The 12442-nt window shown below is 30.1% G+C and overlaps 2 protein-coding genes across 2 annotated transcripts; one reads left to right on the plus strand and one right to left on the minus strand.

Annotated features, from left to right (window-relative positions):
• The first annotated feature begins 3991 nt into the window (after nt 1-3991).
• Nucleotides 3992-4869, plus strand: LOC145156602 (aspartyl/glutamyl-tRNA (Asn/Gln) amidotransferase subunit B). Its single transcript, XM_079075901.1, has 2 exons — nt 3992-4118; nt 4521-4869. Exon 2 carries the CDS (start codon nt 4528-4530, stop codon nt 4768-4770), a length of 243 nt encoding a protein of 80 aa, XP_078932027.1. The 5' UTR covers nt 3992-4118; nt 4521-4527; the 3' UTR covers nt 4771-4869.
• A 5133-nt stretch (nt 4870-10002) lies between these two features.
• LOC145159714 (uncharacterized) lies at nt 10003-10906 on the minus strand. Its single transcript, XM_079078737.1, has one exon. The coding sequence runs from the start codon at nt 10778-10780 to the stop codon at nt 10202-10204; it is 579 nt and encodes a 192-aa protein (XP_078934863.1). The 5' UTR covers nt 10781-10906; the 3' UTR covers nt 10003-10201.
• Nucleotides 10907-12442: the final 1536 nt, after the last annotated feature.

Below are 12442 nucleotides of genomic sequence, written 5' to 3' on the forward strand. Positions count from 1 at the left end.
GGTTCTTTAACTTCGTCTTCTTAAACACACACACACACACAAAATACACAAAGTTATGAAGATCCTCGTCCGATGGAGAAAAAGAAATACGAATTGGAATAGCCCCAAGGTCGATCGATGGTCCAGTGGCCGAATTCGCGAGTAGGGGCGAGCAACACAAGAGGCCGTCACCTTTTATCTTTCATCGGGAAGAGAAATCGCCGCCTCTTGGTGTTTTACTCATCCGGAGCGAAGGATGAAGCGAGGGCAGCAATGGCTGCTTGAGCAGATCTTGTGCTCTTCTGTCTCAGAAGAAGGATGCGAAGGAAGGGGGATCGGTGTGGCTAGGGTTTTCGAAGGGAAGGAGGCCAGAAAAGAGTTCAGACGAGAAGCAGGACGTCGCAGGTGGTCCAGTGGTGTTTGCTTTGACGGGAGAAGAAGAGATGTGCGAGAGGTGAGGCTGCTGTCTCGATGGCTCACTGAAGCACCACTACAGCCAGTGGTTCATGACAGAGGACGAAGAAACAGGTCGAGACCAAGAGACCCAACGATGAGTCTCGATTTTTGTTGAATCTCAAACTTGCAAATCACGATTGGTAACAAATCTGGTTGATTGTGGGTGGGTTCTTGTGTTCACTATATAGTTTAGGGATGAATTAACTTTTTTTTGCCACATATTCCCGTTTGATCTATCTGATCAAGATGAAAGCAGGCGAGAGAGAGAGAGAGAGAGAGAGAGGTGGGTTTATTTTGTTTGTTTTTCATTTTATTATAAGAATAAGAAAATAAATAAAAGAAATTAAAATATAATTATTTAAGGGGCATATTAGTCATTTTAGTGGGATCTGGACCAAAAACACAAGAAAATACAACCATAGGGACCAAAACCACACAAGGTATCTAAAATTGGACCAGTGGTGCACCAACATTTCGTTTTGGACCAAAACTACAGAATTTTGCCAAACACAGGGACCATTTTTGCAATTTTGTCTTTTTGACTCATCGTATTTGGTATTTTGTTATAAATTATATTTCTTGCAAAGTAAGCGAAATAGAAAAGATTATACTTGTATAAATAAGCAACCAAATGAAGCTATATGAGTATATATATAACATATAATCAATGTTGTAAAAGTCGGTTAACCTAGTTGAGTATTTGGAATTTGGGCATGTAATATAACGATTTTTTAGAAATTAGTCAAACTCGGTCGTATTTCTGTCTTACTTAGAAACTCAGTCAATCAAACTCAGGTAATTTTGATTTTAAGAAATTTATCTTATGCGAGTACTCCCCGACTATGTCGAATGCTCGCTACTTCCTAGTTGACATATACCTAGTATCCGCCTAGCAACTTTTGATACATGGCATATAATACACTACTTTCTTGAACTCCTAAAATCTTGAACATCCAAATACAAATGTGGTATGTTGCTTATTGTTCTTGTGCCGGAGACATTAAAGTGGTGTTTGGTTTTGAAAAGGTAAAATGTATGCAGTCTTTTCCCAAGTCTATAGAAGAATATGTGGATCAGAAGTTTACTGTATTGACTGTTTATTGACGGTTTGTTTTTCAAAAGTCTGCAAATTAATATTATTTTTTATTATGTATATATAATAAATTAAGTGAAATCATCATCTGCCCGTAATCGTATCGAAGTCATTACTACCACCACATCGTCCACTACGACCATTATCATCTTCAAAAACATCATGTTTCGAAAATTAATAAAAACCATGTTCAAATCCAAATCAAAACAAAATGAAAAAAACACAAAAAAAAAATCATAAAAAAATTAATTTGAAAAAAGCAAACAAAAAAGTCAAATCGGAAAAAAAAACAAACAAATCAAAACAAAAAAAATAAATCGACAAAAACAATTGAAAAGCAAATCGGAAAAGATGATGAACTTTAAAAGCTAAGGGTTAGAAATGCCTTCAAACTTTAGAAATTATTTTTTATATCTTCTACAACACAAACATTTGTTTTATGTCTTCTGTTTTCTAAAAAAACAAACAATAAATAGAAGTTGTTCATTTTCACAAAGATAAACACAATGTAAATGGCTATATTGTAGGATTATCCTTAGAAATAATTTATGATAACCTAATTGACTACATGATCCTTCAAAACACATATTCGTGAGAAAGAACATACTTGTTTTCACATATTCCTAACAAATAACACATTGAATTTCATGTACCATGCAAAACACATCAAGATTCAAGCAACACAAAACAAGGTACGAGCAATTGTCTCTTTTATGTTTTTTAAAATTTTGGAAGTAAAACGTTATATTTGGAAACCATATGGATAATGCTTAAAGACATAAAAAAAAAGTTAAGGAGGGGACTAGATTTTTTTGGAAACCACATGGACCATTTATGAAGATTTTCCTTATATATATATATATATATATATATATATATATATATATATATATATATATATATATATATATATATATATATATATATATATATATATATATATAGGGTCCAGTTCCGGTGATGACTCTCTTTTCGGTGAGGACTCGTGAGAACACCTTAAAAAAATTTAAAAAAATCTAAAAAAAATACAAATCAAAAAATCGAGCATAGTACTATATCCAGGAGAAAAAAAATGAAAATTTTTTTGTATCATTAAAATTGAATCATAAATTATAAAAATTGAATCATGGATCGTAAAAAATGATTCATGCTTCAATTTTAATGATCCAAATTTTTTTTCCAACTTTTTTCTCTCCGATTTAGTATTATGCTCGATTTTATGATTTGTATTTTTTTTTTCAATTTTTTTAAGGCGTCCTCTCGAGTCCTCACCCGATCCCCTCTCTCTCTGTATATATATATATATATATATATATATATATATATATATATATATATATATATATATATATATATATATATATATATATATATATATATATTTTGGGAAAATCAATAGAAAAATGCATATAAAAATGTATAAAAAAATACTTTGAGATATCTTTTTTTTTTGACTTTACAAACTTAAAAATCACTAATTTTTTTATAAAACCTCTTAAAGAAAATTAAAAAATAATAATTTTTTTATATAAAAAATTTCAAATTTTTTTCAACGAATTTGTTCCAAAACCTACGATTTTTAGCCTGTAAAGTCAAAAAAAAAAAAAAAAAGATTAGATATCTTAAAATAATTTTTTCTATGTATTACTATTGATTTTTTAGGTTTTAGGGTTTCCAAACTTTTATGTATTTTCTATTATATATATATATATATATATATATATATATATATATATATATATAAACTTAAATGAAAAAGTTTATTATATTTCTATGATATGATAGTTTTTCAATTTACTTAGTTTCAAACCAATAATTTTGTTTTTAAAATTTTATTAGGCCATTTGATATGGCATACAAAGCCACATGTGAAATCCTATGTGGCGGACATGTCCGCTAGTGGATGTAATGTGGAGTAAACCTCTCTACGTATGTTTACGCCCAATATGATTGCTTGCTTTCGAAATGGTCCAAACGACCACAATATGATTGCTTAATCTAATGTAAAATAAAAATAAAAATTAAAAAAAATAAGTAATGTGGAGTGGTAATCATTTCTAAGGAGTACTAGTGTGGTAGTGAACATGTAATGAAGATGACGTGTCGTAAGTATGACAACACTTTTTTAGTGAGAAATGAGAGAAAAAATGGAAAGGAGTGTCGTGATTAATTGGCATTTATTTATTTTTCTTAATGTTATCTCTTAAAATCAAACTATTAAATTGGCACACTACCATTTTATTTTTTTATTATTTATTATTATTATTATTATTTTTTATGTTAGACATGCTAAACTTACACGAAGTTAAAAAAAACTAAAAAAATCCTACATACCACTCTCTCCAGGTCGATATCATAATCATTAAAAATAGTCGTCACAAAGGCTTATAAATTTAAAAGCTTCGATTTTTTTTTTTTTCAAATAAGACCCTCGAAGGCTCGAACAATTTTTATTTATTTTTTAATTTTTGTTATTTAAAAAAAGCCCTTCCAACACAGAGCTCGCCGTTGTAGTCTTGGAAAGGCCACCTGTGTTTCTCTACCCCCATCAAATCATCAATCATCAATCATCATCGTCTGTAACTCTCTGGTATTTTCTTTCACTTGGACTATCTATCTTTTACCTACTTTCTCTATCCGATTAATCAATTTGCCTTCCTTCATTCATATCATCTTCGAATGCTACGTTACGTTAATTTCGGTTGTTTTCCGATTTACAGTTCACAATTCACAAATTTGCCTTTGTTTTAGTTTTAGGTCGAACATCCATCTGTATCTGTTTCTATTGCACAGAATCGCAGATCTTTTTTCTATTTAATCTCGATTAAATTCCTGCAACCAAATTTTCATTTTATTATTAGGTTAGTCACAAAAATCAAAATTGGAGCACAGTTTTATCAACTCTACACTGAATTATCAAATAGATTAGGGGAATCAATCATGTTTTCCGATTCGACATGAATGAGTTGCTGATAAAAAAATGTTTTGTCAGATTGAAGATGGGAAACATATCTGCAAAGGAAAAGGGAAAGGAAAGAGAAGAAGTAGTGATAAAGATTGTGCCTCCATTGGACTCTGCATATGTTCGTTGGCTTGCCAAAGATTTGGAGAGGATTCATGGGTATGTTCCTTCAAAACCTCGTGCCATTAAACCACCAGATCATTACATCGATTACATGAGGATGAATGGATGGTTAGATCTTGACCTAAATGATCCTGCCCTCGCCCATTTATTCAAATAGCAACGTGTTAAAGTGTTCTTGTTTATCATCCATAATAGCATTGTATGATTGTACTTATATTTCAAATTATCCGTAATAGAAAAGTACTTATATTTCAAATGTTTTTGATATTTTTGGGTGTAATTGCGTGGCAATGCTGTAAATTTGATAAAAGTTGTAATTTTTGTCTTTTATCATATGGAAATAAGGAAATTTGTGGGGTAGGATTAGCTCAAAAGACGTGAATTCCTTTTTCATTCTGTATATTTGGTTAAGAGTCTTGTTAATGACCAAACCACATTAGATTGTTTGAGTGTAGGGTTCCATTATTTACAATTTTTTGGTACAAATCGGAATATCATATCCGACTATTATCTGAGATGTGTTATCACTGATTTTTGGAAATTAATTTTTCAGAATATTTAAAGTTGTCAAGTAATTGATTTTATGTTTTAAAAGGGAAATCAACTTATGTTTTTTATATGGCTATTGTTATCTTAGGTTTAATTTAATACGTCATATCTTTTTTTAAATTTATATTTTTGACCTAAATTTTAAATTTTATTACAAATTTGATCTGAATTTAAAATTTTGTTATGAATTCTTCCCAAATTTAGTTTTTTTTTTCCAAACTTTTTTTAAGAATTTTTTTATAATGGTTTATAAGATTTTTTTCTTAATTTATTTTTCAACTATTAAAAAATTTTCTTTTACAATATATTTTTTTAACCTTTTTTCAACTTTTGCAATACCTCATATACATTAGCAAATTAGCAACCAACTTGTAGATTAGAAATTTATAAAAAAAAAGTTAAAGAAAATAAAATCTTATAAACCATTATAAAAAAGTTGTAGAAAATTAAATTTGTAAAAAAGACTAAATTTGTTTATTCGTACACAACAATTTTATCCGTATACAATAATTGTTTTGTTGAAGGTGAAGAATAAATCATGGCCAAATAATGACTATAAGCATCCAAATGCCCATATTTGTTTATTCATTTCTTCTAGTTTGGGAATTTTCTTTCATCACATTGAGTATACATGTTTGTATGTACATATATTTATTCCATTGTATGTACATATAGTCAAACACAAAGACAACTTTTGAACTCCGATGGAAATATCCTATAAATTTACATTTTAAACTTATATTAAGTTAAGTCTCTCTCTCTCTTTCTCTCTCTCTCTCTCTATATATATATATATATATATATATATATATATATATATATATATATATATATATATATATAGTAGGTGTGAAACCCGTGTAATACACGGGTTATTTAAAACAAAAGTTAAATATTAAGGTTTCAATATCAAAATATCAGCAATGTGTTTTAACTTGAGACTAATGATAAAATCATCGTGTTGTACAATCAAATACAAATTTTAATATTCGAAAAAAAACTACAATCATATATAGTAATATGACTAATATTATTGTTTTATTTAAAATAATTATAGTGAAATAATTTAGTTTGTTAATAACTTCTATTATTTTGTTATTCTCAAAAATATGTTTAAATAAATTCTATTTGTAAAATAAAAAAAAAACAAATACAAGCTAGATAAGCATGTTGTTGGTGTCATTATGAAAAAGTTTTCGTATAATATATTTTGATATTTTTAAGATATATACAAATTATTTTTTAATCATACAAACTACATAATATTAGATTGAATTGAAATTCATCTTATAAATGGTTTTGTAAATGTCATTACTGATGCTGCGACTTTTTTATTTAATTATAATGTTCAGTTGAAATTTGATTTTTTTTTCAGAAAAAAATGAAAGATTATGGTGAGAATCAAATCTTGAAATCCTTCTTTGTGAATTGTTGAGCAAATCAAGGACGTATAAGTATAGATGGAAATTGGGGATCTAAAATAAGAAATGAATAAACCATATTTAAAACATTTAATACATTACTTATTTAAATAAAGTTTTATGTAGATTTTAATTTTAAATTTTGAAAAAACCTAGAATTTGACATTTGGATTTTATTAATCCAAAAAAATTACAAAACTACAAGTGTCAAAAGTAATGAAAGAATGACATGTGGCATATTGATTTTCATTTATTAGAGTATATATATATATATATATATATATATATATATATATATATATATATATATATATATATATATTAAGTCCCGAATACTGGTTATCAACTATGGAAAATTTGTAGGTTAGTCGGTATTACAACATGTTACCTGCATACGTAGGTGTTATGTTTAGGGACGTAATTGAATATGATGTCAAAATGTAAGGACTTTATATGTGTCACATAAACGTGAAATCAGTTAATCTAAAAAAGTGTCCACGATTGAATAATTTAACCGGTGTTCAACACTTAATCGGATATATATATATATATATATATATATATATATATATATATATATATATATATATATATATATATATATATATATATGATTAAGTGTTGAATATGAGGTCAAAAAAATTATATATACTTAATTGAATATGAGACCAAAATGTAAGGACTTTACAGAGATTTCCCTATGATTTATTTGAGACTCTAAGTTTTTCTAATCAATAGTCATATCAATAATCACATAGTCAACAAACTTCTTATCATTTCATTGTTATTTATTTTCAAATAAGAAAATATAGAACCTTCAATTAGCAAAAGTAGAACACTCGGTCTCCAAATTAGAAAATGCAAAACCATTTGCAATACAATTCCATCCAGGTTAACCAACGCAGAACTTCCGATCTTTAAATTAGCAACTACATAACCATTTGTTATACAATTACATCTAAGTTAGAAGATACAAAACTTTTGGTTTTCAACTTAACAAACACATATATAATCAAAACATTGATCTTCCCCCGTTAAGCACACCATAAGCAATATTATTATGGAAAAAAACGAAAAAGTTTATGCAAATGAAACAATTGTCAAATATGAGAGGTTTTATTTTTCATGTTAGGATTTTCGGATTTTTTTTTTTTTTTACCAATTACTACTAAACCTTGTAAAAGGCTTAGAAAGAAAAAAATTGAAAAAAAACATGAGTTCTTTTGAGAAAAAAAAAAAGAAAAAAATATTAAAAATCGAAAAATATAAGATATATTTATAATATTAACCATAATTTGAACCAGGAAGCAAAGGCCAAACTTGGGTATGCTCAAAAGAGCGCAACACGTCTTCATCCACTGAGCTCTAGCTAAAGAAGCGGGGATAAAAATTACTAAATGGTGTGACATAACTCGGACCCAATAGCCAACTACCGTTGAGGAAATGTTCTTGGTGGCGGATCATTACAAGGCAGTTGTCTAATTAAAAAAATGCTTTGATACGGCCACTTTCGCTTATATGTAGGTGTTTTGGAAATCCCAGTATGACATTCGTTCTGCCAAGATTAAATATCAAAGAGATCCTATTTTTCATAGCATTCTAATGGTCTCATTTTTTTAGATTTCAAGTATATTGAAAAAGAAGAGTTTAGTGTGGTTAGCTTGGTTAATAAACCCATCATTGGCTTAATAATGGGTAGAACAAAGGTTCGTAATCGGGTTAAACGGATCGGATTAGTCGGGTTTTGTTTAAGAAATATTCATTCAAAACCCGACTCCATTAAACTTCGGGTTAGTCGGGTTCGAGTTAATACATGTTTTGATCTTTTTGCTACTGAATGAGTGATTTAGTAATCCTAAAAGAGCTAAATGGATTTCTTAAACATAAGAGTTATGGAAAACAGCCCCATTAAGTCCATGACCCCATCACATAAATAGATTCTAGAAACTCAAAAGAAAAAAAAATAAACCGACCTTCATAATTTGGAAAGAATACTAATGCTCCCACAAAGACACTCTTACACAATTCTAGAACCAGGCGTGTATAAATTTCTAAAAGACCTAAACGAATTTAATATTCAATGAATCAAATGCGAATTATATGATTAAGAAACAGGGTATAATAACTAAATACTAAATTAGATTATAGAATGAAGAAATACGTTTGCTCGATCACCACTAATGTCAAGTGGACAAAATCATCATGAACTTGGGTAGTAAGAAATTGCAATGAATGTGGGCAACAATAACGAAACAAGAAATTTAAACGTTTGTAGGTTGGTTTATTTGATTTTATTTGGGATAACCGGGTTAACCTGAACCCGAAAAATCTTTATAAAAAGTGACCCGAAACCCGACCTTATATACATATCGGGTTAACCTGAATAACCTAAATAACCGGATTTGATTTCCAGACCCTATTAACCCGTCAAACCTGATATTTATATAGTGTCGGGTTTTGGGTCACTTTTTATAAAGATTTTCAGATTCGGGGTTAACCCGAATAAAATCAGATAAATCAACCCACAAACGCTTAAAATCTCTCGTTGCTGCCCACATTCGTTGCAATTTCTTAGTGCGCAAGTTCATGGTTATTTTGTCCTATTGAAATTAATGGTAATCGAACAAAAGTATTTCTCTATTCTATTATTAAATTTAATATTTAATTATTATAATATGTTTCTTAATCACATAATTCAATTAATTGAATATTAAATATGTTTAGGTCGCTTAGAAATTTGTTTAGAAATTATACACATCATATTCTTAAATAGTGTAAAAGTTTCTTTGTGAGAGCATGATTATAGTACCTATAGAAGAAACTTTTAAGTGTCAAAATAGCAATTCCTCTAAAAAAAGTATCTTTTCATTTCAACTTTTTTGATATTTAATTTTCTTTTTAATATTTATTAGTAAGTTTTATATATAATTAAGTAAAACAAATTAAAATAAACCACAGTATAAATATAAATTAACTAAGTACAAAATAAAAGTTTGAAACTAAACTATTTCGTTTATGGGTTGAGCCAAATTCAGAAAAAGAAGATAGGTTTAAAATATGTTCTTTTTGCTCTAAAGTTACGTGATAAAGAGCTTTAAATTTTGATCATGTTCATCATTTTGGTTAATTTTAACCATGTTCATGCATATTAATATAATAAAAATATTATGTAAATCTGGAAGTTCCTAATTAATCAACCAGTGCGAAAATGACATCAATCTTCATCATCAGATGGAGTATGTTCGAAGCATGAACAAGAACAAATCAACATGATCATTAGATATGTTTACTTGATATAACTTGTTCAAAATAAGAATAATCATAATCAATATTTAATAAGTTTGTGATCTAGATCTTAGCACAACAGAAATAAATGACTAATTTCAACGATGAAGGGAAAGAAGATCATGAAAATCACGGATCAAAACAAATCGTGAATCTCGATAATGGAATTAACAAGCGTTGAAGTTTTCTAAATGTTGGAATCCAAGTGTAAACAGAATTCATCTTAATTATTGCTTCACGATTTTCACAATTATGGCTCATCTAATTCAAAGATTTAAGACAAAAAAACAGAATAGAAGAATAGATCTATAACTCACTCATCAGTCGTCATCATCAATTGGTCTTGGCAGGATCCGGAATCTGAAACAAACCGGCGCCGGCAGCTCCACGAGGAGGTGCAAACCCTAAAAACTTCTGTAGATTCGTCCTGATACTGATCGAACACAAGAAATACAAAAACGCCATCGAACAATCCGTCGGATCGTCTCCCTGCAATCCTCTGTGACTCATCTTCTGAACAATCCTCGCCGGAACAAACGGCAACTTCGCAACCGCCTTCCCTTCAAAAAGATTGTTCAAAAACCCAAACACAACGAACAGAACCAAAGCAACGACGCCACCAGATTTGAACTTGAAGAGAGACAAATCTCTGCTGGATTCCTTCAACGACGTTTCCACGCGATCTATTTTTTTGGTTTTGGACTTTTTGGGGGCGGCGGCGACAGTTGAATCGGTTTTCATGGTTTCGAGTTTCTTGGAGGCTTTGTCGATGGAGGATTTGAGTGATTTATAAGATGTGGTGCGGTAGATCAAGAGCCATGAGATTGCTTCGCAGATGACGGCGGTGCAGAAAGAGATTCCGACGACCGTTAGGCCGTCGGAGTACTTGAAGGTGGAGAAGAGGGATGTCATTGTTGACTGAAGAATTGGGGGAAGAGAGAAAGAGGGGAAAGGGAGACGAGGGTTTCTGGAGAGGCTGAGAAAAGGGTGTGATGCTTGATAGATTCGCCGATAAACCCACTCACGTTGCCTACAAATCTGCAATGGTAAAAAATGGAATAAAATAACATTAATCTAGATCGAACTAAAGAAACTTTTTTTAGTAAAGTATAAGAGTAAATTACACGTTTTTTTAACCATGAAATGAAAACAAAAGCTAGATAGAAATCATCAACACGAACAAACTAGTTAAGAATCTGAATTTTTAACCGTCCAATTCAATTCTTCCTAGCTTTAGCGATCTAACAAAAAACCAATTAAAAAAAACGCTATAATTTTATCGAAAATAAAATCTTTCTTATACTTGTTTTGGCGAAAAATCAAATCATTTTGGTAAGTTCATAGAACCCAAAGGATTGTCATACACACCGAGTCCAAAGTTGCATGCTTTAAACGAGCTACAAGCTGGATATCAATCCACTCTGTCATAGACAAGAAGCAATCAAAAACCGGGAACTGCAATACCACACAACGCGCAATCCCTGACCAAAGCTGATGAGCGAGAGAACATTTGAAGAACAAATTACTAACATCTCTGACATCACCACTACACATCGGACATAATAGAGACTCCATTTCCACATCACGTTTATCTAAATTCCTCAGTGTTGGAATTCGATCCATCATAACTCTCCAAATAAAGACATTAATCTTTACAGGAATCCACCTATTCCAACGAGTCACAAAACTACCATTGGAAGACATGTGTCATCTCATCGATATGGAATTCGATTGATCGAACCGAGAACGTACTAGAAGGATCTAACTGTTGGAAATAGGGGTCCAATGTCATAACTAAATTAGTATAACTTTGAGAACAATAATAAAGTCCTCAAGAGCTAAAATAGCTAGAATAGATTTTAAGAGAGTGAGGAAAATAGTTTATTAATTTATCACATGATAATAAATTAATTAGAAACTAAATAGAATTAATTGCAATTAATCAAAAATTGTTTAAAGGTGCAGAGACTGAATGATAATTGTTCAATAGTTGAGCAAAAAGAACATTCCGGAATCCCCAAAGAGGGTGGACAATTTTGGGAGCTCTAGAAAGGTTTTAGAATCGATCCTAATAGATGTTAAGGATAATGATTTGAATATGAATTAAATCTAATTATTTAATTGATTCAAATTAGCTTTATCTGCAAGTAATCTCAGTTATATAAAGACCTCTCTGCCTTCAAAATTTCGTTCCTAACATCTCCTAGGGTGAGAATTTCATTCTCATATTCATCTCTCCCCTCTTTTAAATATTCTAGGGTTTTTGACTTTTGGGTGTGAGCCATTAGAGACATTCTTACTTTGGGTGCTAGTTCTTCCAAGTGATTGCAAGGATTCGAGATCTTCAAGTGGATTACAAGTATATATGATTATACTTGAAAGGATGGTAATCTTATCCCTCTTGTTAGTTTAACTTCATAGTTTTGAAAGTAGGTTGTTGTAATAGTAAAACCTAGATCTTGGGTGCATGTATACTTAGGATTATTTTTGAATGCTGCCATGACCTAAATCTAGTGTAAAGATGCATATCAAACCCATCACTAACTCCCACCCTAAGCATATGCTCTCGAAGTC

Source organism: Lactuca virosa, chromosome 2, assembly GCF_052849685.1.
Source record: "Lactuca virosa cultivar CGN04683 chromosome 2, Lactuca_virosa_CGN04683_v6, whole genome shotgun sequence".
NCBI classification, from domain to species: domain Eukaryota; kingdom Viridiplantae; phylum Streptophyta; class Magnoliopsida; order Asterales; family Asteraceae; genus Lactuca; species Lactuca virosa.